The following is a 27,227-nucleotide window of genomic DNA, read 5'->3' as shown; positions in this document are numbered from 1 at the left end:
AAATAAGATTTGTATGTCCTCATAATCATTGTTCAAAGTTCAAAGGTTGGCGTCCTATCATTGTTTTGTCATCAGACGTAAGCATGAAAAGAATGGTCATTCACATCGGCTCACATGACTGTTTCTTGATTCAAGTAACCTGAACAGATACTAGATGGAATGAAAAGGATTATCATCATATTGAATGTTGCCTCTGAATGCATTTGCTCCGTTTAACAACTGTGAGGAAAAATGCTGTGTCATTTTCAGCTGACTGCAGCATAGCGCTCGCCATCAGTGCAGTTACAATCCTCTCCTGAGCTTGTCTGTTGTTACCCATGTGTGTGTGTGTGATCCCATCTAGGCCTTACCTTAGCCTGGCAGGTGATTGAAATAATTCTCAACTCAGCATCGCCTCAGCCTGGGCTCTGAGCCCTGAATTGTTGCATCCCATACACACAGGCAGACCAGCAAACACATGTACACACAGGCCTCACACTGCAGGGCTGAGACTTCCTGAGCTGTAACCGTGGTGATAATATGCTCTGATGCAATGCACATGGATTAAACCTCCACTAAACCAAAACGTCAATCATCTACATTCAAAATTTGAGGAGTTTGTTGTTACGTTTTATTTATTTTAGTGTTGTCATTTTAAAATCTCAATAAACAACTTGTTTTAAAGGATTATTGTGACTTTTTCAGCCTCAAGTTTCTCATTTTAGAGAACCGATGTCAGCATCTTAGCATAGATATGGTGAAGATGTCTATTTGTTTCTTTGTATCGTAGCAAGTCTTGAGCTTTTTCCATTAATACAGTTTTTTTCTCAAGTTGCCTGACCCACGTGGAGCCCACATTTATTTCAAAAAACATACTACTCAAGTGGAAACTAGGCAAGAAGTGTCATGAACTGCTCATTTTTCTCAGAATATGAAATTAAAAACTCGGATCGCCACATGAATCAGCTTCTCCGTCACACTTTAATATCAGTATCTCTATCACAACCTCTGGGTAAAAGGATGATACAGCCCCAGCTCACTGGCAGCGCCACAAGGCAGCAATTTCCTGTTTTACAGGTTCAGCATCCAGAAATGATGTGAAAAAACTGACACAGCATGCGCTGAGATAGTTTGTAGCAAAGCATATACACCCACTACAATGTGAACTTAATCAAAGTAAGCACATCTGCGACGCCTCAGCTGGGAGAACAAAAGATGAATGTTGCAGCGTGACTTTTTTCTTTACAATGGTAAGACAGGCCAATGTTTACATTTGGTTCAGGCTGAATGTAGTTTTTAAAGTAAGAATTTTGCTTCGTTTGGTCTGAATCTGTTTTTTAAAGCAATACAATGTAACTTCTCAAAAAGCCCATTTTGGAGCTCCCCCTACAGGCTTGGAGGTAATGTACGGTTACACTGTCGTAAATACAACACCCTTTCTCTTTCACGTTTCATGTTTGTTGACAAACCGGCGAGGAGTCAGAAGGTGCAAGCTATGTCGACCGAGAAGGTAAGAGTAATCAAATGTACCTGGGAGCGTGAGAGAGGTCTTTTTGTTTTTGCGGTAGGTGTGCCAGAAAGCAAGTCGAAGTACTTCCGCTCAGCTCCCGGGCCGGTCCAGCAAAGTTACATAGCGCAGTTTTTCCAACTCAGACCCCCGAAGGGCATAGGAGACAGGCCAATCGTAATATTAAAACTCATTCTAGCCGCACAATTTTTTTCAAGCTGTTATTTTAAGGTAGAAATGTTACATAGTATTACTTTAAATCTACTACTGTATATATATTTCCAGAATAAACAGCCCCTACTGGTTTATCCCAAGTCATCACTGGTTCATCGGCTCTCAGAGAGGCACATCAAACTGACCTCTGACCTCGGAGGAGAAGTGGGCAGAGTGACGAGTTATAAACAGCTGCAGCTGCTGATCAAGGTCGCAGCATTTGAGATCGACGTCCCAGGATCGAATTCCTGCAAGAAAGGAAGAGAAAGAAAGCTTGAGGACAATGTGAAACAGTAACAGTCATCAGACCTTACAATCACTGACCAAGTTCGTAACCTCGGAGTGTTGATAGACTCAGATCTGACTTTCAGCAGCCACATCAAAGCTGTCACCAAGGCAGCTTTTTACCATCTCAGAAACATCAACAGAATTAAAGGTTTCCTCTCCCAAAAAGACCAGGAGAAACTCATCCATGTATTCATCTCCAGTAGACTCGATTACTGTAATGCTCTTTTAACTGGACTTCCCAAAAAGAGCATTAAACATCTGCAGCTCATCCAGAACGCTGCTGCTGGAGTTTTAACCCGGACTAAGAGATCTGAACACATCACACCAGTTTTAAAATCTTTACACTGGGTTCCAGTCAGTCACAGAATAGATTTTAAAAGCCTGCTGATGGTTTACAAATCCCAGAACGGTTTATGCCCAAAATACATCTGTGATATGTTCAGAGAATATAAACCTAGCAGAGCTCTTAGATCCAAGGACTCAGGCCAGCTGGTCCAGTCCAGAGTCCAGACTAAACATGGAGAAGCAGCATTTAGCTGTTATGCTGCAAACAAGTGGAACAAACTGCCAGTGGAGATTAAACTTTCACCAAATGTAGACATTTTTAAATCCAGATTAAAGACATTTCTTTTCTCATGTGTCTATGCATGAAATCTTCACGATATCTTTTAATTTATCTGGACTGTTGCTTGTCTTTAAATTCATTTAAATGATTTTATTTGTTTTTCTTTATATTCTTGTATGTATTTTAATGCTTCTTATACTCCCTGCTGTCATGCTTTTATTTCATGTGAAGCACTTTGAATTGTTTTGTACATGAAATGTGCTATACAAATAAATTTGATTTGATTTGATTTTGATAATCATGAGCCACACTTGGTTTGCAGTGTTTCATGTAAGAAGTCTTCCTCGCCCTGATACTGTGAACATGAGGCAACCTTTTGCCATCTGTTGCTGTTGCCGCCTCGCCTCCTGCCACCTTCTCCAGTCAACTCTGAGTCTAAACTGGTGGGGCTGCGGATGAGGTCATTTAGCAGAAAACTTTTCACATTCAATATGTCACCAGACTGACAGCCTAGCATGCTTTGTTCTGGTCAGTACTATTATCACTTTTCACGATTGTATATTTATTCCTGAACAGTGATTACGGGGATTACATACAACCCCAATTCCAACCTTTGGGAAACAAATGTTGTCCTGTTCTTGTCTGATATGGGGTTCTAGCTGCTCAAAACTTCTGGGTCTTTGATGTATCTTGCGTTTCATCATGCACAAATGTTTTCAGTTGGTGGACTGTCTTGCTGAAATATGCAAGATCTTCCCTGAAAAAGACGTCATCCGGATGGGAGCGTGCGTTGCTGTAAAATCTTTATGCCTTTTAACACTGATGATGTATTTTCAGGTATGAGTTGCTTAATAGAAAGTTGCTCCCTCATATCATCAGAAATGCAGGCTTTTGAACTGAAGACAGAACAGTTTTCCACTTTGCCTCAGTTAATTTTAAACGAGCTTTGGTCCTGGAAAGATGACAGTGTTTCTGGATCATGTTCACATATGGCTTCTTCTTTGCATAACAGAGCTTTAGTGTTTGTGGATGGCACGGTAAACACAGACAATGATCGTTCCTGAACCCATGCAGTGACTTCCATGACAGCATTAATTCTGTTTTTAATGCAGTGCAGGCTCAGGCTCTAAAGATCAGTGGCATCAAATATTGATTTTCATACCTGTCCGCTGTACACAGAGATGATTTTTCATAGATATTACATACGGTAGATGATTAAATGATAGAATAGAAGTCTATTATATCTACAATCTTCTTTTTTTTTGCGATCAAAGTTTTTTATTTTCATTTCAATAAGTCCAAATGAAATATTTCAGAGGATACAAAAGTCTAAACAATCTTAAACTGAGGAACATTCTTCAACAATTTGGAGATGCAGTTTTTTGCTGATAACTGACCCACCACTCATCTTTACTTCATGAGATCTGCAAAACATTGCATTCTATTTTCATTTACACTTTACACAGCATCCCAACTGTTTGGAATTGGGGCTATAGATTATCATAAAAAGAGTTTTTTGAATTGGTTAATGTTTCAAATGTAAAGTGATCAAAATATATAAACATATATATATCTTTCTATTTGTTATTATTTATTTTATTCAAAATCTTTTACTGTATCACTTTTCAAAAAGCAGTAATAATGAATGTCCTTTTGTTGACTTTAAAAGTATGAATACTACCAAACATTAGTAGGTATTTTTGCCATGCTTAATGGCAGGGAAAAATAGCTTTTCTAGCACGTTTTTGATTTAATTTGGAGTTGAGTTTGTGGCTGCCTGACAATAGCGATCCAGCCCTTGCCTTTAAGTTGCAAAATCCTGAGGGGAAGTCTGCTCCTTTGTGAATCTGTTAGTTACTATCTTTGTCTAATCTATTTGTTGTGTCAGAGCTTCTTCTGTAGAAACTATTACCTGCTGGGTGTAAAAATTACAATCACGAAAGCTGTGAAATCAAAACATAAGAGTACAGTTGCAGACCAAACAACTAATCTAGACTTGAGTCCATCTGTGAGAAACTAATTCAAATGGACATAGCTAAGAAAGGCTCATGCCTGCAGTACATATGGTCTGACAATGCACACTGCACATCAGAACTACAGGAGGTCAACAAGTCAGAAGAACTATCATAGAAGATTTTGACGAGGCATAGATCGTATAAAACCATGTGAAACTGAAGTATGGAACTACCTGGACTCATCTTAGAGTTAGCAGTCCTTCAAAATTGAATGGCAGAACATAAAATCCCTGTATAGGGAAGTGCTCAAGAGCCTAAAGTTCACTCAAAACTTTAGAAGTCTTCTGTATTTGCCAGAAAGACAACCATTCCAGCACTCTTTCATAACAGATTGGCGAGACAAAAGCTGCTTTTGAGTAAAAGATGGATGAGAGCATCTTTGGGAGGTTGCCATACAGCACAGAAAAGACTCATGAGAGCATGAGTTAGAAAATTCTCTCATCAGATGAAACAACCTTGAATTATGTAGGCAGAATCCCAATGCACTAATGTACACCAGGCACTGCTCTACTACTGGATAATAATAGCCCTACAGTGTAGCATGGAGGTGAAGGCATCATGCAGCAAAGGCAACATAGTCTGTTTTCCAACCTGTTACATACTGAAGCTTGGTCAAGAGCCCTTTGCAACAATTTTCAAAGCATGGGTGACCCCTTTACATTCACTTTCTGACATTTGCAAATGCTGTAGTAAGTGATGGAACGGCTACACAAACTGCCAAGCAAGAGACTAGTGCTCAAGTCAAACCATGACACTGCAGTTTTTTCTGTCTTTTTATTTTGGTATTTTGGTATTGTGGCAACCGTGTGAATAGGTGTTAAAATACACAATAAAACACATTTTAATCAATGTGTCAGCCCAGTGTAAAAAAAAAAGGTTAAAAAATCGTACAATTACTATGCTTTCCTTATTCTGTTCCCTATACAAAAGCAGATTAGGTTTTCATTCAGAATGTCAATGTCCTATGTCTTCATGTATATTCCTGTGTGATGACTTTCCTCTACTTTCCACGAGGCATTCAACACTGGCAAGATATGAAAAGTGGATCTCTTGCATAAGTGCCTCCATGCAAGAGATTGTAAGGCCAAGACTGGGCACAGTGTTCTTATCAGGAAGTATCCTTTTCTACTCATCTGCCATTCACAATTCCTTTACTTATCCACTCTACTCTCACCACTTAAGGTTAATGTGATGAGTTAAAAGTGCATTATTGGGGTTAGAATTATTGTACCCAGTTAGGGCTACATGTTAAAAAGTTCATGGTTAGACGATTGCAAACATGTACAAATTAGCGGTTTAGACAAGTACGTGTTGTGACTCACATCATGTTTGTTGAATGCTGCCCAACACAACATACCAGCATACAGTAACGCTGCAATTTTACAATTTGCAATCAGAGATTAATTGATCACATCTCATGCACCCATCCTGTCAGCTCTATTATATTCTTTATTTGACACGGAATTACACAGTTTTGCGAGATTCTATGGATCTGCAGAGGAAACTTGTGTTGGACCTCGTCCAGCAGGACAGAAACCAGCACACACATCTCTCTCACCTTATCCACTTATAGATTCTTCCTGCGACAGGCAGCAAGGAATGTGATCATTCCAACTCTTCCAAGAGTCCAACTCTGTGGTGACATCTCCTCTTTTACAAGAAGAAAACACTTTCCTTTCGACCCTTATCTGAGGAGAACTTGTTCCATCACTGCAGATGCAGCAGCATGCTGTGTCACTGTTACTGATGTTTTGTTAGCTTTCACTGGCTACAGTCAGATTAGTGCCTATTGATTGCAATCTTCAATCAAATGTTAACATCTATAAAACCCGGCAAAGAATTACCTTTGTATCTGTGATTCTGAATACATTTTTTTGGAGGATGACATTGATCAACCTCAAACTTTTTAATAAGTCTCACACAGAGCTGTGCATGGAAAAGAGAGCATTCATCATCAGCTAAGCATACATACGTATGTAGCTTCCTTTACAACAAAGGTACTAAATCCTTGTGTTGGTCAGTCAGAAGAAAATAAACCAGCAGCTATACAGCTCATCAGTTAATCAGTCTGGTCATTCTTGATCAAAGAAAAGATGGGCACTGGTTAGTTCTACGTTCTCAAATGGGATTATTCGCGGCTTTGTGATTGGACCAATTCTAATTCTGTAAGATTTTTAAACAAACAATTTTTTTAAGAAACAGATTCTTTATTTACCTTGGACCTTTTAACAAACTAAATTGAAATGTATAAGACTAAAATATCCATTAGCGGGTTATGAAAAGAACCACTTCAGCAGCAGTTTGTCAGCATTTTCTTATGAAAGCTGCTCACATTGACTTTATACATGCAGAAAATCTCTTTTGTCCATTTATCTTCTCTAGTCAACCTGTCCTCAGAGCAATTCTCACTCCTGCCTCTTTTGTAAAGAATTGGAATATTTATGTGCCTTTCGTGGGAGATGATGTATGATGTTTTCAGCCTGTAAAACCTTCATGAAGCAGCTTTCTGCTCTTCTGTATCAAAGCCAGACATGAATTTTAAAACTTTGTCTTCATTCTCAAAGCAAAAACTAATAATGTGAAAACATCAGAAACCCAGCAGATAATGCATAAATTGGATCTCTATACATTATGAAGGGTTCCTAATTGAGACTGACATTATGCCTAAAACAAATCAGCAGATAGCGGGCAGATTGAAATATGGATCAGCTGTGGAAATGTGTTGACTCAGTGAAGTTTAAGGTTGTATTTGTAAAACATGAGCCTGGGGGCTGCAGAACACTGTAAGTACAGAGGAAAAAAGTCTTCAGTGTTTAAAGGTAAAGAAATAAAGCATAAATTTGTGATCTTCAAGCCGTTTGAGGTGAGAAGGGACACGTGATACGTTCAGTGTTAGAGACAAAGTGGCGCTGGTTTTCTCTTTGGCTGCCAAAAGAAAAAGCTCATGCAATCTTTCAAACCTAAATGGGTTCAGTCCAAATGTCCTGCCCAGCACCTCTGGAGAAAACTGCATCACAAGCTCAGGATGAGCTAGAAAAAGATAACCCCTTTAAGGGTATAAAGTTTGCACTCTAATTCTGATGTAAGAATATTTAAGCCGGGGTTATACTGCACACCTAGTTATGAAAAGAAAGTATAAAAGACTTTGTCACCGTCACATATACAACTGTCAATGCTTTAAGCATTCTTTGTTTGAAATAACAGAGCTAACCCATGTGATACCTTCAGTTTTGTTTTGATTTTGACTGCAGTGCTGCAGGGAGGCTGACTCGTTGCAGGCCTACACAAGGACCCTGCAGAGGGATATCTCAAGCATAATGTACATATAATGAGAGTCGATGGCAGGTCATTCACACTGAGTCACAGTGAAAACACCGGCCTGGGCGAAAGGATCGATGCTGTAATAATCTGAGTGGGTGTGATACCCAGCTTGCAAAAGAGCAGCAGAGATGTCAACTCCCAAACTGTGGAAATAGTGAGAAGAGGTCAGAGGTGGATGGATGGAGTTGCAACGGTTCTGGACCGGTATCTAAAAACTGTAACCTGGACAGAGAACAGCTTAGAGCAGCAACAGCACAGCATGAAACTGCTGACTGGTGCTGACTCTTCAAAGGCCAAACTGCGACACCTGTCACAAACACATAGAGGTCCATTGGCATCTTTAAACTTTTAGCAGGTCTCAGCAGCCGGACACACTGCAGCCTGCTGCAGCTCTTCAGGCGGAGTGGCGGAGCTATAGCTCCCACAGCGCTCAGATATTCACCTTTAGCAACCAGGCCTGGGTGTGACACCAGGAGGCTGAACAGTCTTATGAGTAGCTGATCTGCGTGTTCATTTAGGGGTACATGACACCCCGACAAGGAAGAAACCCATGTAGTTACACACAAACAGCTGAATGCTCAAAAATATAAATGGATCAATCAATAACCAAGACCACACACACCACATTTGTAGCTGAGTTTACAAATATGTTATAGCTTGATATAAAGTAGACTGAATAGCATTTTTTTTAAAACACACACAAAACGCTGCCCCATTAGAGTAAAAGAAAAATATGCACCGTAAGTTGAGTGTGAAGTTGTATAGCTGTACGCTGGTGTACAGAGGAGACTTGCAAAATGCGTGAGTTGTGTCCCATGGTGCAATGCTGCAGCAACTGCCTCTGCCTATGATGCCATCCCGCTCATTGCGTCAAAACGTTTCACCTCTGTTGATGTTTCCAGGTTTAAACTTTTTCTACAGGAATGTCCATCCCTTCGTGGAGCACTTTATCAAAGCCGCGGTACAAGTAATAAAGAGAGCCTTCGACCGGCGTTTCGTCCATCACTCACCTCGCTCTATCTGCGCTCTGGCTGCATCAAGCTGGAGCTCCGTGCTGATCTCCCCGATCACTATCAGCATATAGTAGCCGCTCCGGTTGAACGGTACACCGCGCCGCCGTCTGCCTCCCCCACGGCGATACCGCAATCGCTCCTCGGACCCTGGAGTGATGGAGCCCTCGTCCTCTTCCACCACCGGGAGCGCACCTCGCACGGGGATCTCCATGGCAACAGTCCCTGAAACCGACGCCGGGGCTGACTCCATCGCCATGACAACTGCCGGTGTGAGAGAGGACAGGAGAGTGGTAGGGTGGGGGAGGTGGTGTGGAGGATGCTGAGAGGTGAGGGAGAGGAGGGAGGTGAAGGCAGGGGGCCTTAACGAGTTAAAGTGGGGAAAAGATCGCAAATAATCAAAACATCCATTTCCAACGGAGTTTTAAAAATCAGTTTTTTGATGAATGTAAGGTTTACAACAATGCCAGCAAGTTTTAGATAGTCTACAAGTAAGTGTTTTATAATATCATGTAATTAGGAGAGATGCCATCTATACCATCCTCATAATATGTCAGATTTGGACCGATCTATAGTTACACTGACATTATTTAAACACTGGCCTAATCCCAGTTCCTCCTTGAGCCCACCACTTGGCCTGACCCCTCCTCTACTCCTTGATCCCCAACAGAAAAGGATGAAAAATGGTAGGGCCATAAGAAGGAACTAGGATTAGGCCTTTGTTAATGCATGCCAACTGCTGTAGTTCAGTAGCAAACATAAGGACGTGTTTTGTGACTCGTTTGCAAGAGCTCCACTTATACGAATGGAATTCCAGAAAAAACTCAATTAATCAGATAATTTATTTTCACAAAAAAAAAGTTATTTTATCAGAAGAGTCGATATCTTTTATCAGCCTTCCTTTTAACCTCAGCTGTAGAGATAATATTCCAATATAACAGATGTTTCCTACCTAACAGAATAAACTACTCTACCGTTATCTACTTTGAACCTCCAGTTTCTCACACATTTCACATGCTGAGTGTTTTTCCATCCCGATCCAACTGGTCATGTGGAGTAACACCAGCTGTCAGAACAGTTTGCAAAACGTTTGTTAATGTTAGCTCACAAGTCACACGGTATTCAGCTACAAAGGCGCAAAGTTTGCACAGAAACTGAGGAAGAAAACTACTTTGAGTGCGACGTGGCCACTGAGAGCACTGCTAAGGAGCGGAGAGGTCATTTCATCCAAACTGTTGGTGATTTGTTGCAGTTATTAAAAACGCTCCGTGTGAAGCAATCCTCAGATTAAACATTGTCTAACCAGTTTTGACCATCCAAATCAATTTGTGATATCATATATAATTCACTCAATAAACTGACTTTTTTCTTGTTTTGCCTCGTTAAGGATTGCGTTTGAAAAGCTTCTCCTTTATTGACCGCATCAAATGCCAGCAAGCCGGCTTGACAGTTAATCACATCACAAGAGAAATTCCATATTCTCTAATCACAAGTTGGAAAACAAACAGTATGAGCAAATCATGGTATGTGTCAAAATGAGTCGGAAAATAATAATAAATGGAATATCAGTAAAATATCCAACGCTGTGCATCCCTAGTTTACAGTAAATTCAGGAGGGAAACTTCAGCAGTCTACAAGCCAGTTAGTGGCAACTTTCACTTTTAAGTTTGGCAGCACATGTACTTCAGTGTAGTTGCTTAGGAACATACAGACTTCCATCCATCCATCCATTATCTATACCGCTGAATCCGTCGATCGGGTCGCGGGCGGGCTGGAGCCTATCCCAGCAGTCGAACATACAGACTTTTTTTTTCTTTTTGCTGTGCAACTGAGGGCAACTTCTGTGCGCTGATGTACTTTCTAGCACCAAGCAAGGAGCTACGATCCTATCATGAGCATAGATATCAACTCAAGTCTTTTTTTTACATTACAATCTGGTGTGCAGCGACATATGCACACTGCATGTTTAATACAAGAGAAAAAGCACAGAGCGTATACAGGGTAATAGTTGTCATCTATCTTCTACATTAACTCCAGTCTATACAACACAGTTTATTCTGGCACAGCAGCATGTCGTTTCTTACCACTTAAACTATAGACAGCAACTGACCTGGAGTATTCCAATAAAACTACGACATTTTGTAGAAAAAGCTGTGAGAAACCAAAGCAGGATTTACAAGGCACTGCTGCTGCCTCTCAGTCTTCATTTAGGATTCCGATGATGTGTGAAAGAAGTCAGTCCTGTGCAGTGAATGCAGAGGGCTTAATAAGATGGAGAAAATTAAAGAACAATTTCCTCAGACTTCAAATGGCTTTTTACGCACTCTGAGGACACACCGATAAAGACAGACAGAGAGTGTGGCTGAAAATAGTCGCTCTCCTCTCAGACAAATGGTTCTCTATCGAGTTTTCTCCCGGCTAACCTTGAGCTTGGAACGTTTCAGGGTGTAGCAGAGGGTATCTCAGCATAAACTGTCAGCACCACACTGAGGGGATGATGATAAGGAGGTCTGGGTTGTACATGCAAGCTTGGACTTTCCATGCTGCTGGACAAGGGGAAACTTTACATACAGCCCGAGCACATCTGTTCAGGTTTCAGGAATATTAACAGCGAAGGGTTGGATACTAGACACTGTTTTATTACATTTAAAGTCATTTTTTCTTGTTTCCAAGTGCTTTGGGGGAAAATGAAGGGTTCTCATCTTGGATATTATCATATCACAAGAGTCATTCCACTCAGCTGTGTTTGAAAGAGCTTCAGTCAAAGACAAAAATAAACAGTAGCAGTGTTAGGATACCTTGTATGGGTTTTTTGCTTCAGGCCTCTCTCACAGTGAGTCAGCACTTCACTGCGGAGCATCGACTCCACAGCCATGCCTCCCCCTGGTGGTAAAACTGGATCTAAGGACTGTTTCACCACAAGTCAGGAGATGATGTAACTACAGTACGTCTGCAAGTACAACTGAATAAAAAAATACAAGTGTTTCTTTGTTTCAAGCTTATTCTCATTCTCACAACAGGATCAGGCTTGCCGATTTGGTGTCACTTTTTGAGAAGGGTAGCATCGTGGATCATCTCGACTCACAACAAAGACCACACCTTCAGTGTAAACGGACCTCTGCCTCGTCACCGTCCGAACAATGTCAAACAGCCTTGTTTTCCATGGGATCCTGATTGCAGCCCATTTCTTGCTGAACGACACAATGAGCTTTTATAACCAACATTTGAATGTTGAATGCACTGTATGTCTCTATGGAATCTTAAGCACTGCTGAGGAATTTTGTGAGGCGTTAAGCAAAAATTAGTGTGCTAAAAAGTGGAAAGGGAAACTATTTATTCAATTTTGCTCTAATATTTGCAAGTCTTAATGTTGCTCATCAGGCGGTTTGCATGTTGGATTTCTTTTTTTTGACTGAACGGAGCCTTTAGAGTTCACTTTGGGCTCGATGCCTCCCACCAACTGTTAGAACATTGTCTTCTATCTCAGTGGGCAGAGCACTATCTTCCAGGTAATTTCTTTTTTTTTTTTTTTGGTTAGTGTTCACATTGTGCTGCAGGCATCAATAAAAAAGAAACCCTGTCTCTGATTGAAAAACTGTCTGCTCAGGTAGGCGTGCTGTCGGGTTGATGGCTGCATTTGATGGGAAGAGGCTGCTGTTATTCTGAGCCTTCAGAGACAAACCCAGACAGCTGAGTCAGCAGTCTGGGTTACAGGGCAGATTCCCCACAGACTGTCCAGGTCAGTGCAGACACAGTGGTGCTCTTTCCTGTCCTCTCTCTTTGAATTCATAATGGAGAAGAGACAGTAAAGTGTTGGCTCTCTCTCAAAGATCACGAACAGCCCAGAGCTATTAATGACCGTGTTGTCAACAATGGAGTCAGAAGTATCGGTTGTGTAAGCTATAAGCAGGTAAACCACAAATCAGGAAGAATCGGCGTAAAAATGGCAGCCTGTTGATCTCACATTAAATCAGAGTCCAACCAGTGTACTACAGATTATCACAAACAGCAGGAAGCACATTCGCAGATCTTTCCCAACTTTTTAGGCTTAGAAAACCAAACAAAGCAGCATCTATAGAGTGGTTCTTCACTGTTTGCACTATTTTCTAGTGTTGATTTAAAGATTAGAGTATCTATGCAAAGACTAAAGAAACATTTGAAGGGACAGGAGGGCTGAGGGGATAAAACAGACTACATGAGGCTTGCTACAGACCGGCATGTGTGCAAATAGCTCCCCCCAGTGGTTAAATCTGATACTGCCAAATCAATGCGTGAGTGTTTTTAGTGTGGTTTCATTAAAGGAACATAACTGGAGCAAAATATGAAGTTATAAAAAGGAAGTCTCGTGATTTGATGTGCACAGAATAGATATGTATTTGAATAGAATTATTAAACTACGGATGAGTTTGAATAAATTCAAGAGTTTACTTTAATAGAAAGCAAAGCATTTTATTAGATGTGAAATTCACCGAAATACAAAAGGCACTCAACTGTGTTCTCCCATTACAAAGTATCCAGACATACATATTAAAGCAAAACATCCTGACTCTTAATTGATGTAAAACAAATGAAACCTTGTATTAGACTGGCATTTGTTGCAAAAGCGCTACAATTTATCAGAAATTGCAGCTGTTTTTTAGAAAAGCTCATAAGTTACATCCCACTTGAAGTTTTTAAAAAGATTTATCAGACAGACGGACACACACATGCATGCTTTTTAATATGAGAAATCATGTGGAAAATGTACAACAGTATGCAAATAACTTAGAGATGCGCGCTCGCTGTCGAGAGGTAAGGATGACTTTTCAGAGGCACGATCATTTGAAAGAATTGAAAATGCAACCCATTATCTGGATGCAGGTGATGTTAAGACGCTGCGTCTGTTGGTTGAAGGCAAATGCTGTCTTAAAGTGGTCTGGTGGAAATTACTGATCAGGTACACATAAAGCAAATCAGACCGTCAGACATTTCCTGATTCACACAAGCACAGGTTTACCGTGACATCTCGTCAGGTCGCACAAGCTGAACCTCATCCTGGACCCAATGTCCCAACCAAATCAATGCGTGCCTCACTGAACCGTCACAGCCCTTTAATAAATGATTTATAATGGACTGAATGAGCTGGTGTCATCCATTTAAGAGGACTTGTCGTTTTTCCAAATCAGCTCATTTTCCCATTTTCACACTAAATAATGATTTGGTAGTTATGCGAGGCAGTTGAAATTTTAGCAGAAGCTGCTTCAGAGGCTACCAACATGGTGCTGATAAAATTAACTTTAAATGATTAGCTTAATGGCTTTAACAAGAAAACAAAATCCAGCTCGATTCTCTGTGTACTACATTTAAGTCTGTTTACATTCGCTTTCTACAAGCATGAAATGAACTAAAGCAAAGCGCACTGTGAATGTTTGTGTGAAACCGTTCAAGAGTGGAGTTTGTTTCCTTATTGAATGATCAACTACAGACTCACATTAACATTTAATCAATATCCAGGCCGGACAGATTAGCATTAACTACCAGATTTATTCTGCCGCACTTCTTCTTCATCGAGCTTAAATTTTGCGGCACTTCGTAACGTAAATAACTTTTCAGGCTGGGTTGAACACCAAAGAGAAATGCTTCTGAGACTGAACGTATGCAAATTTGATGGCAAACAGAGACACTTCATATTATCTATATTACAAGATCAGGGTGCACCATCGGTCTGGGAAAACACAAGCATACTGCAGTTGCATTAATGCATCCATTCAGCTTGTCTCACACACACACACACACACACACACACACACACACACAGAGAGGGCCATGTCGAAGAGTGAACACAAAATATACAAAGCAAAGGCACGCTGAAATAGCAATCAGTCATCTTCATTTGTATTTTACACCACAGTTTTCACTTGACGTGTTACTTTCCCCTCCGCTGCTTTTCTACCACCACGCAGAGACGGGTGAAGTCGCTCTGCAGGACACACTCTGGACTTGAAAAGCAAAAGCTAACATGGAGAATTAAAAGTGCACCGATGGTGTGGCTCAAGGTCTGTACATTAAAAGGTCAGATTATAATTTGCTGAAATCCAGCCAGAGAATCAGAGCACTGATAACTCTCAGGAAGGATCGCTGCTAGTTTGGTGCCCGCCAACAAGTTCTCAGTTATTGCTCAGCTTTAGATTATCATTATATCATCTGGACCTGATAACATGCAGACCTTGACCTGTTAAAAAGAGCTCAGCGCAGCTCAATCTACCGCTAGTTGTTTCCCCGCAGGGTTCCCTGGGCAGCGGAGGAGGCTGCTCCCGCAGCGGCTGTTTGGAAGGTCTTATTGGTGAAGACGCCTTGTGAGAACTCCTGCTGGGCTTTCTGGAAACTGGCCCCGGTGCGGCGGTACATGCTGTGGACCTGAGGAGGAGGCAAACGTGAGGAAACGGCTGCATATTCAAAAACAACACAGTATGTACCAAAAACCTGCTTAGAATCAGCATCTACGATGCATTGTTTAGTCCGAGTGAATAAGAAAAGTCAGTATCACAAAATCTTTCTCAATATCAAGTATTTGGAACCAGAAAAGTTAGTTGAATTCAAATAAAAAAGACAAATTAGTCAAATTCCACAATCTAAACTAATACGTACAACTAAATCCTTACACATAAGTTAAACTGAGCCCAAATTTGACCGAAACTCTTTACTCTTACCATCTTGAGCAAGATAACAGAAATCACAGCACATATAGTGAAGAGGATGGCCACTATGATCATGATGGCTCCCACTGCCTTGTTGGTGCCGATGACTGTGAAGGCGGAGATCCAACCACTGGAGGCAACAAACACGGGGTATGAGGTGATCTCACATCTTACATACACAGTGAGAGATTTGCATGCAGATACGCACAGTTTGCATGAGTTCTGTTAAAGCAGAAGAATAGCTGAAGACGCAGCATAGAAAGGGGAGAGGACAAAGAAAGATGAAGTCCCGTAACAACAGCAGAACTGATGTAACAGTTTTCAAAGTAGTAGATAGATACTCATTAACGCATCGATAATATCACAAAGTTGCATTAATCTGTCGAGGCTGGTACTCTGGATTTGTCCAAAGCAAGTTGAAGAGAGCAAAAGAAGCGATAAACCTCACTTTTAAACAGACTCCTTTAGCTGGCCATTATTTCTCACTTTTGGCCACGCCACCGTCTGCTTTAAAAACTAATAACCCGTCTCCTTTTACCGCTTCCCTTTTATTTTCTAAGCCAAATTACAAGTTTAAAAAGGGGGGGGGGGATGACGAATCGAGCTAAGAAAGAACGAGTGTTGGGAAGGTGCAGCAGACAGTGAGCAGCAGAAACTTACAGGGTTACCAGCAGACAGAAAGGCTGAAGAATGGAAAGGTTCTGTCAGAGGAGACCAAAGGTTGCAGAAAATGAGGTGAGGGAGAAGAGATGAGAGAGAGAGAGATGACGGTAGGCAAGGAAACAAGATACTTCTTTCAGTCAATCAGTAGATCAGGAAAATATCTTGAATGCACCAATAAAAACAGACTATTGGCATATTTGTCCATGTTAATGGGATGTGTGTTCAACTGTTAACTGTGAGAGACTCACCTGTTTCCCCATTTGGGGATGCCCACAGACTGGATGATGAAGACGACGACTTGGCAGAAAAACACAAAGAAGAAGAAGAAGAAGCTGAAGGAGCTGTCGGTCCTAAACAAACAAACAGAAAACAAATCAAATCCGGCATTTCAGCCTCACAAAATCTGGCTCATTCCGACAGATTATCTCAGAAACTGGCCGCACGAACAAAGCATTTTTTTAAAAAAAGGAAAACATTTGAATACCAAACTTGTTTTTACAGCTTTTCATCTTTCAATATTTGTCAAGTCAATATCTTGACTTTTGAACAGCTGGCCAAAACAAAGTTTCACTGCAGGCATTTCTCAGTTTTAACGGTAACTGACAGATAAAAGTGGTTATGGACTCTCAAATCCAACCAATCATAAACCTAAGACTGAACGTTTCAGTCAGTTTATGCCACTCCATTTCTGGTCAAATAATTATAAAAACACACCTACTGTGCTTAAATGGAGTAAATGAACGTTTAAAATGACGATTAAAAGTGTTTCACTCGGCATTTTTTTCTCCAAGCAGGTTACTATAGATATCTACCGCTGCGAGTTAGAACACCACAGTCTCATGCTTTACACGGTTCTAGTCCAAATTTGATTATGATAAGACAAAGAAATAAGTAAATTTTCTTAAAGCTATAGCGTGTCTCTATGTGTTCCTCAGAGGTCTCGCTCTCTCAGTTAGATATTTGCTCCCTGGACTTCTTATTGTCAGTAGATGAATGTAGATTTAGCTCTGGTGTCGGCGGTGCCACATTTAAAAGAGATTAAGCTGATCCGCTGCTGATATCCCTCTGAGCTGACAAGGGAGGTAAAACATCTGCGTAAAGGCAAGCCGGCACAGAGGCGGTCGCCACTCAGCTGATTCTGCAACACCACCTCGATGCGAGCAGGAAGGGACCGATGTGGAGCCGTCCGCCTCTGTCGGGCATGCGTGAATTACCAAAGAGGAACAGCGATGGGTTAGCGCCGATAAGGTGGAAGCCAAATATGAAAAAACAGCCGGCAATAAATGGATCGCTGGTAACGTGGGGTTAGGTGTTTTGACCGGGGACGGGAAGCTTAGCTCTGAACCTTCCAACTGGCAGACAGCTCTTCCATCTGAGCTACAGCAAACACAAGTGTTATTCCTACCTGCTGTGCTCACCGGACCACAAACTGTTTTGCATCAATCTAATCACAGAAAGTTTAGCTTTCCAACAGTACGCTGCATGTGCAGATTGTGTTTTATTTAGCGTATATACACTGATGTATGTCTATGGGGGACTAAAAGTCCGACACGATGTGTGCAGTCTCTGGGCAGCTGCAAAGGCCTCACGAACTGCACGGTTCATGGAAGGGGACTCACTTGAAGGCCTTGTAGACGGGCCGGTACCAGCAGAGGAAGGAGCAGGGAGTGAAGAGGATGAGCCAGAGAATGGAGAGGCCAAAATCCACACCGTAACTTGCGTCGGTGGTGAAGTAAGCCAGGCAAGCCAGCAGGTTGAGGAAGAGAGTCACACAGTTGACTGAAGCGGAGAGAATTAAAAAAAAAAAAAAAAGGGTTTCTGATAGTGATAATATCAACGTGACATTCACATACATACATCATTTCAGAACACTTTAAAAGACTACATTAAGTGACATACAGTAGATTCACTGCCAGGGTGAGGCATCCTGAAAACTTTGATGCACTTACACATCCACAGATAATACATCATTCTGCAGACTCTTTCGTACTCTGTAGGAATTTCCTCTGCGAAGTCCTGATAAAAACACGGTTTGATGGGGAAGCTCTTGGGCAGGGGAGGCCAGTTGTTCGCTTTACCTGTTGAGACAAGAAGCAACATCAGCTCTGCCGGCCTTCAAAGCAATTCGTCTAAAACTGCAAAGAGAGGATGGCCAACTCTGCAGCATCTTGACGGATATATACAAGTAAAACCGCTGAAGTACCAATACTGAAACTTGTGCCCCGGAGGGTCTAAATAACAGACAGCACATTCATGTACAATAGCCTTCCTTTTCCCAGCACGTTAGAAAACGATGCCGCCTTTCTCATTACCAAAATCTGCATGTACCATCAAACATGTGTCGGTTTTACATGGACATAGTGAAAATATCTGGAATTACTTGAAGCAGATCCCATGACAAGTCAGACTTAAACGTAAACAGTGGCCTCAGTTTTTGTCCATACAGGTCAGCATTAACATTGAAGACAAAAAAAAAAACAAAGATGAAAAGAGATATCTGTGCTTCCAGCACACTTTTAGAACCTTATGGTAAATAACCCAATACGTCATGAGTTCTTTTGGATGAGTACGAGACACCTTTCTGAGCAGCTCGAGCAGATACGAGAGCCTTTTTCACCACGCACGTTACATCCTCCTCTTTAATGCATAACGCGCACACTGCACACTGTTATCCTGTCTGAGTAAGCTGTGCTGCCTGTGATCCTACTGCAGCGAGGAGGAAGGTTCGTCTTTAATGACCTGTCGAGCCTCTGCTCTGTAGCTCCTGCTCCCTGCGGTCCAGCTCGGCAGCTTTTCTCTCCAGCTCCTCCTGCTGCCTCAGCAGGTTGGCCTGAGCTGCTGCGGCAGACGCCTGGAATACAAAATGAATAAATAAATAAATGCACAAAAACACTCGACTCCACAAACACGTTAGATGCACAGAAACCGCTCGTGGTGGCAGTTCCACTCAGTTGGTTTATGAACTTTACTGGCCATCCAACTGTGAATACATATTTAAGGCGACCCCTTCTGATGTTTGACTTGGCAAGTAAAATAAACTGAAGGACAGATGATTGGTGATGCTATTCATGAATATTTAGGAGATGAAACAAGAAACCTCGTTTCAATATACTGTGAAGTCAGATGATGTCTGTGTGGCCACCAAACAGTCAATCTGAGGAGACAGTGCTCTGGGAAGGAGCGGATGCTTTGCTCTTTAGCCACATACAGATATAACACATGCTGACTCCACAAGCCTAAAATAAACAAGGAGGTGAGTCGTTTGGCTCTCTTATGTTCGAAGGTTAAACTGTGTCAAAATCAGATTTGTATAGATAGAAACAGCAGGTAGAATGAACTGTAAACGTCTCATTGTTGTATGTTGTCTCATTCATAATTTACCATCTTTATTAACCCATTTAGGCCTAAAACACCTGGAAAAGAATGCCTGTAAAACCTATGGGCAATTTCAGAAAGACCCCCTAAAACCTGAAGTTTTTCTGGAAATTCAGCAATTGTGTCAACGCCTACTAAATGATTGATTTCTCAGCCTCTGTAGCAGATATAAAGCAAAATTCGAAAAGTATTTGAGAGCTTACACCTGTGGCTTTCTTTGGAAATTGAGTTTATTTACATACACCTTCACGAAAATGTAAAAAGTAAAGTGCAGGAACAGAGCTATTTTCAATTAGAAAACAGTAATAAAATAAAATAAAATTTCATTTTATATTTAAATTATTTATTTATCTATTTATCTATTTATTTTATCTCCAGTAATCTCTTCGTACTGGCAGTACAAGGAGCCCATACACATTCCAATAAACGTTTTCATCTCTGGCACAGTTACGTGTGACCACCTTGCCATCTTTGCTCGAGCTGGAGTCTGAAGTACCTGGTCACTGTATCTATTAGTCTCTGAAACGAGATGCGCCCAAAGCTCCTCAGTAAAAATATGATTAAATGCCTGCAACGGTGTGGCATCTGCAGGTAAATCGACTTTCACCCCTGGTGTGCGGTTGAAACCTCTCCGTCGATTACGGTGGTAATTGTCAGTCTTCCACTCACATTCAAACCCTTCAAAATCATCCTTGTCGTTATCGTCATCCTCAAACATATGTGCTAGCCATAAATCTCTATCAATTGGGTCAGCACGTTCATCAGCATCATCAAAGCCAAGAAACTCCTTAAAATCGCAACAGTCTGAAATGTCTTCCCACTGAAAGTCCTCCATGCTTGTTCGATGTAACTTAACTTTAAAACAATGACACGAGGAACATGACGACACTCTCACGTGTCTATTATAATGCATTTAATTGGCGCAGAGGTCAATAATTGGTGCAAAACAACCTTATACATGAAAAAAGACGTGTACACTTTCCCGGCCTTAAAGGTAGAATAACGCAACAGCGCCCCCGGCTTTAAAGGTAGAAATGCGGCAATGCTTTCCCGGCCTCAGTGGGTTAAGCATGTGTGACGAAGGCCATTGTCTTCTATGTTTATTTTGTGAAAAACTGAAGCTACACCAGCTGCATACAACACTGACAGAGTGTTAATGAAATGTACAGAGACGGCACATGAATAGGAACAGGATACGGGGAAGTAAGCCACCTCAGTCAAATTAGACCGCAGCTTATTGGTAAGTTTGGCAGAGAGGGTTTGTGTTCTCACCTTTGGACCGGGCTCTGTCGATGGCTGTAACACGGCCGGCTGGTAAGGAGCGGTGGAGGCTGGGGTGGTCTGAGTAGCCAGACCATCCTGACATGACAATAAAGGACAAAAAAGATTCAAACGCAATGACGAAACAAGATGACCAATAAAGGGCAAATAAGAAAAGAAAAGGAGAATGAGATGAGCGATAAAAAGACAGGGCGAAAGTTCACACAGCTGACAACGAGCAGGATGCAGAACAAACAAAAATCTGGAAGAAAAGGGAGCAGGAAGAGGCTGAGACAATGAAGCTAATAAAAAGCTGGCCACTGAGAAAAGGAGCAGTGGAAAAAACAGAGAAAATTTGAATAAAACACAAAACAGTGCTTTGGGTTTTATTAGAAAAGATGAAAAAGAAAAAAATGTGCTCATTTAGAAATATGAGGATGTCAAAAAGTTTAAATAAAGAGCCTGTTGGTGACAGGCCAGGAACACATCTGAGTATATTAACTCTTTCGGTGCCATTTAAAAAAAAACGTTGACTGCCAAAGACGTCAATTGTGTTTTTTAACGGAGCGGGCTGGGGGACAATCTAGCGGAGTTTGTCACTAAATCTTAGGCTTGTAAACACTAAACAGAGAATATACTGGCAAAATTACCCGCAAGGTGGCAGCAGTGGCACTTTGCACAAAAAAAAAAGCTTGTTTTCTCTGTTTTTTTGGTCAAACAGCTGTTTTTGGTGAAACCAACCTATGTTCTACTGTCTATTACTAAAGGACTGAAAATGGTAGAAACAAACTTTTTTTTCCTGATGAAAGAAGAGAGTCTACTCTTTCTTTTGGTAATTTCGGTGTTTACATAGTCATAAGACACACTTTTCTGTGGGTCTTGGAAAATCAGTCAAAATACTGTAAAACACTTGGCAGTATGGGTGTCTGTGCACTGAAAATGGCTGGCAGCCAATGAGTTAAGAGCGTCCAAAGATGAGCAACCAGAGTCTTTCACAAAATACCTCGGATCGTCTTTAGGATATAACATCACTACAATGTTATAGTGGAAAACACTGCATGTGTCCAGAAACATCTCTGGAAACCATTGTTGAGAAATACAGTTTGTTACAGAAAGTTCAAACTTTCCCAAACAAAGAAAAATATATTTTCATGCCTGGAGTTTATTCATGGTCATCTGTAGCAAACTATATAACTATTAATTTATCTAACAAATCAAAATGTATATTATCTTTTTAAACCATGGATCATCATTCCTGAGTTTGCAAACATCCGGACTCCATTATGCTGAAAGGTGTATGTTTTTTCATCGTGTATTTCATTCATCATTAGACACAGGGTGTAAGTACATGTTTTCCATCATTTGACATCGACTGTGCTGTTTTTATGACATTTTACAGTGTCCCAACCACTTTAGGAACAGCTGTGTAACAGCGGAAGAACCCAGAATCTGAAAATCAAACAGGAAAGGTTTCAGGTGACTTACATTTGACTGGGGGAAAGGGTTGTACTGGTCAACTGGTTCAATGCTGGAGTTGGTCACCTGAGTGACAGACGGATCCTGAAAAATAAGAAAATGTGTTGCTTGTTATCAACTCATTGCACAACAACAACAAACATATCAAGGTAGGTTGCTTTAACTGAGACTGAGCAACCACATGAACAGACAGAAAAGGAATCTGATCGTGAAGCCGACTGCCGTTTCTTCTTGGAAAAGATTAGTTAAGACTTACAATTCAGTACTTAATGTCAAACTATTGCAGCATAACCTCTGAAGGTCCCAATGAATAATTACCTGAGAAAGCCACTGCTAATCATTAAATGACTTCAGTGGGTTCTGTTTCACAAGATCTCAAAGTTACTTTCAAAGCTTTGACACGGAAGTATCTCAACAGAATTCCTGATACTGTACATCTAAAGAATTTCCAGGGTTAAATTAAAGTCTTCCAACAAGCTAAAAATATAAATAAACAAATCAAACTTATTGCCATGTTATTTGCTAATGTTATATGGTTAGAACAACGTAACAAGATGAGCTATTTAGCGTGATGTGACACAGAAAAAAACAAAAAAACTCAATTTCTAACCAGAGAAAGCAGAAAACCAGATTGAAAGAAACAACATTACAAATAAAACAGGAAAGCAGGTCAAAGAAATGCATGCCTGCTTGGTCATCCTCTGTTCTTTAGTTGAGACGGCTGCATTCCAAATGTTATGGAATCATGAGTAAGAAGATGCAGTACGTGTGTTTTAGAGGCATTTAGTGGTCAAAGTGGCTTTCCTCTCGTTTCTGTCATAACAAGTGTGGCTCTATTGTAAAAAGCAGTGAAGATCTGAATGATTTAAAAAGAAAAGTGTGTGTAACTGCGTTTACTCTTATTACCAAGCCTGCTGTTCATATTTGCTGTGCCAAAGACGAGACAGGATATGACTTCGGCTAGGACCCAGATTATAGCATGTTTAATGTGGAAAGCCAAGACCACTTAGTAATTTAATGAAAGGAGACAAAAGTTAAAGAGCGACTTCCTCTTCTCCTGCAGTGACATAAATGGGACTTAATATTTCCTTTATGTGGCAGGTCACTCTATTAAGACGACATAACAAACACAAAAGCCTCAACAGTTTAATGAGATACAAACATTGTGGCACGGACGAGGACGCCTGCAGCTGGTTGCTGGTTAACATAAAAACGTGTACAGCAGTATCAGCAGCATGGTAGTTAGACATAAGGAGCAGTTACACTTCTTTTACGATCTATTTCCATAGCAACAACAACAAGAAAAAGAAAACATTAAAAATATCTATTATAAAAAACTGGGTCGAAGAAGAAAATGATAACGGTCAAATAACAAAACATTGAATTTTTCAAATATCCATTATTTTGATTTAAAATATACTTTGTGATGCTTGTAGGGCTATGCTGGCCTAAACATACATGGGCTTTTCTTTTAATGTTGGAGAGACAGAATGTTACGGTGCTCCATGTGTCTTCTATGCAGAATAGATCCTGAATATTACAGGACTTTTATTTGATCTGTAAGCAATAAAGAAAAAATCTAAACAACCAGCGATCATATGACATAAAAGTGTCAGAACTTCTTCTATTATGTAGGACAAATCAATTTCTCCTCCTTTAAAATGGGGGCGGAAAAGGTATCTCACATGATAACCCAACAAGTCACTCACTGGCCATGTGATTGCAAAAGCATGAGCTCACAATCATCTGCTCTTGACACACCTGTAAATATTCCCAGCAGGAAAGACAGGAGTGTTTGACTACTCCCATTCTTTAATAATTGGTAATACAAGTCTAGGTGGGGGGGCAAACTAACTACTACAATTTTAAAAAGACTAATATGAACTTTCATGTTGTTTGAAAGTGAACCCTTCGCTGCGTGTGGAGCAAAGCCTATTATATGCAAAACATGCTTACCAGAAAAGCTATTCTGTTGGGCCCCACCAGTGAGACTGCTTGTATCTTTTTACTACACAGCTCAGACAGCAGAGATCGATGAAGATGACAACAACCATCCTCTTTTAAATAAGGATTAAGCTGGCACACGCCAACACAAGTGGGTACTATCCTCAAAGCAATCAGCAAAGTGTTGAGTGTGGGGACACAAAAGCAACTTCCCACTGATAATTGTGTAAAGTTCATTCTGAAAAGAATAGATTCTAACATACAGGCAAGTAAAACTTGATTGGAGGTCAAGCCAGCATATATCTTGACCTAAACATCTCTGTACCAGGAAACAGGACTTGCTCTTATGACTGCTCTTTGCTTAGGTGTGGCTGTTGTTCCCATGTCATAACTTCAGGTGGATATTACTACGCTTCAGTTGCAGACGAGTGAAGCGGGGAAGAAGGCACCACATGTTCAACTTTTAGGTATCAAAGTGTGGACATTTGCAATCTAAATCTTCAATGTCACTTTTTCAGGATAGCAACACTATACCTTGCAGGCTTGTCTGAATAAGTGCATTGCAGCTTCGTCAGGCAGTGATCTGCACTTTACGGCCACTTCCACACCCATCATCGTGGCTATTGTGCACCTGATATCACAATGCGTCACACAGTACTCCTGTGGAAGTGACTGCTATGTGACATCACAGAACAGCTATAACATATTTTTTATGACGGAATAGGATGTGAAAAATTCAACATTTCAGATGTTACATAGATGGTGACGCGTGGCTGCCTATTAGCACTGAATTTCTTGTTTAATCCCGGTGTCTCCTCAGTGTTCCACAATCCTTTATATTTTTGACATGGCTAAACCTGATTTAAAAAAATAAAATAAATAATAATAACAGAACATCTGTTTGGCAGCTATGAACAGGAAATAACAAACACACGGATTATTGTGCTACAACTTACAGTATATCTTATCTTGTCCAGCATAAGAATGTTTATTTAGGTTGCTCAGCAGGACAAGTCCCAGATCATTAACTCTGTTAATGGCGTCAATCATATTTCACTGTGTGCTCCTTCCTACGTTTTTGAGACAGATCCCTCTGACCAAATTTCTTTGTTCACAGTTCTATTACGCTTTATTTATTATAAGTTTAGCCTACAAATTTTCAACTGTATATACTCTTTAACTACATCATCAGGATGGAAAGATAAGATGTCAGACAACTTCATTACATCCAAAAAAAACATAGGTCAATATGTCTATGATTTGACAGGTACTGAGTAAATACTGAAGATTCAGATTCACAACAGTTTTATTAGAAAATGGTGAAACGATTGTACCTCTGAATGTTTAAATGTGCAAACTTTTGTTTAAGTGTGTTTGTGTGTTAAAGCCATGGAGAAATTGAATTTCAAAGACTTTGTGGAGATGTACAATTACATCACCAGAGTACCCTTTGAGTGACCCACGTTAACTTGTAGGGAATGGTAAAACTCATCAAAACTCATCAAATCATCAAATTTATATTAACAAGAAAAGTTAGATTAAAATTGGATTAATAATTTAATCTCTGCTACATTTTGAACCACAAATATGCTTTAAACAGTTTGAAGTGCAGAGAAACATTTGTCTCCAAGTCAGTCACTATTATCAACAAATAAGTTAAAAGTCTTCCTTATAATCGTGTTACCAGCAAGCACAGCAGGTCATCTGTATGTATGATTATAAATGATCTCCTTGCAGTTAATTTTTACACAAACTCAGTGAAACTGTAGACACTGCCATCTAGTGAATAAACTTTTAGGCTATATCTGTCAGAAAATCATTTCAAAGAACCAATGAGCAGTAACAATGTAAATTATATCACGGTACTCCAAAATTATTATTTCTTGAAAAAAAAAAGAAGAAAAAAAACACGTCGACAATACATAAAAAATAAACACCTGCTGTACCTCTCCTCAAATAATGAAAAGATAGAAACGGTTTGACACACATTCCTAGTTGGCTACAGCTTAACTTCCTGAAACTTAACTCTCAGAATAAACCACCCTCTTTGTCAACAAAGCTCGTTGATTGGTTAAAGAACTGTCAATCAATTCCATTTACCAAATGGCTTTCAAGAGCGGAAAAATTGGTCCCGCCCTGAAATCCACCAACAAGTTTCCTAGCGTGTTGGCTACCTTTGATAATGATATGTCAGCAGCCAGCCTCGACAGTTCCTGAGCAGAAACTCGATAAAACATTAAACTACACTTACGTTAAAGGGGTTGTCACTGACAGGTTGTGCGAACGGGTTGTTGTCAAAATCCGACATTTTGAAACGGCGCCGAGGTGTTTTATGCTCTCTAAAAGTTCACTCAACAACAAACTCTTCTCTGTCCGCTCACCCGCCTGCTCTGCCTACTTCCTCCAATAAAGTTGACAGCGCATGCGCCCTGAGATAGTTGGACAATGACGTATACGTCAATTGTCACGTAGTAGAAACGCGCCACCTGCACACCTCACATTCAACGCTTTGAAAACAACAAAATCAGTTTAACAAATGCATTATCAGCACCAAAGTAGGAGAGAGTATTTTGAAATGGTACAGTTAATTTATACCACAAATACTATCACAAGTTCATGTTCCTTTTAATGCATTTTTTTCCTACTAATTTACTTTAATTTGATACGCTGTGAGGGATGCTATATGACAGATAATTATTCATCAGTTTTATTTTATATGGAAACTTTTATATTCAATATTATTATTATATGACCAAAGAAAATATGATCATGGCCAAAGAAAACCCAATATTTACGTGTTCATGAATGTGATCAGACTTATCCCTGAAACAATAACTAAATAATCAGACACCCTTCAAGGACAATGATAATCTGCTACGGTTTAAATTGTTTAGCTGAAAAATAAATTTACTCTAATCTGCTTTAGTTTAGCCA

The 27,227-nt window shown here is 40.4% G+C and overlaps 2 protein-coding genes across 2 annotated transcripts in view; both read right to left on the bottom strand.

The window, feature by feature from the left end:
- Positions 1-9,152, bottom strand: part of map1ab (microtubule-associated protein 1Ab) — a 63,009-nt gene extending 53,857 nt beyond the window's left edge. Inside the window, exons 1-2 of the mRNA XM_075470412.1 lie at positions 8,899-9,152; positions 1,846-1,947 (exon numbers count right to left, since the gene is read on the bottom strand). Coding sequence (XP_075326527.1) covers positions 1,846-1,947; positions 8,899-9,151 — 355 coding nt within the window. The 5' untranslated portion in view covers position 9,152. The remainder of the gene's footprint in view (positions 1-1,845; positions 1,948-8,898) is intronic.
- Positions 9,153-13,299: 4,147 nt separating this feature from the next.
- On the bottom strand, positions 13,300-26,699 carry scamp2 (secretory carrier membrane protein 2). The gene is made up of 9 exons (XM_075470411.1): positions 26,545-26,699; positions 22,359-22,433; positions 20,886-20,972; positions 18,978-19,089; positions 18,188-18,316; positions 17,858-18,017; positions 16,487-16,588; positions 15,588-15,705; positions 13,300-15,294 (listed from the first exon to the last, which is right to left on the bottom strand). Exons 1-9 carry the CDS (start codon positions 26,599-26,601, stop codon positions 15,145-15,147), a joined length of 990 nt encoding a protein of 329 aa, XP_075326526.1. The 5' UTR covers positions 26,602-26,699; the 3' UTR covers positions 13,300-15,144.
- Positions 26,700-27,227: the final 528 nt, after the last annotated feature.

Source organism: Odontesthes bonariensis, chromosome 7 (assembly GCF_027942865.1).
Source record: "Odontesthes bonariensis isolate fOdoBon6 chromosome 7, fOdoBon6.hap1, whole genome shotgun sequence".
In the NCBI taxonomy this organism is placed as follows: Eukaryota; Metazoa; Chordata; class Actinopteri; order Atheriniformes; family Atherinopsidae; genus Odontesthes; species Odontesthes bonariensis.
The sequence above is the reverse complement of the archived record's forward strand: the minus strand, read 5'-3'. Positions and strand labels throughout refer to the sequence as shown.

Coding starts and splice junctions, on each gene's coding strand:
- scamp2 (XM_075470411.1), bottom strand. CDS start 26,601: ATGTCGGATTTTGACAACAACCCGTTCGCACAACCTGTCAGTGACAAC. Junction 20,973..22,358: donor ACCCTTTCCCCCAGTCAAAT/GTAAGTCACCTG, acceptor TTGTCATGTCAG/GATGGTCTGGCTACTCAGAC. Junction 18,018..18,187: donor GATGTATTATCTGTGGATGT/GTAAGTGCATCA, acceptor TCTCCGCTTCAG/TCAACTGTGTGACTCTCTTC.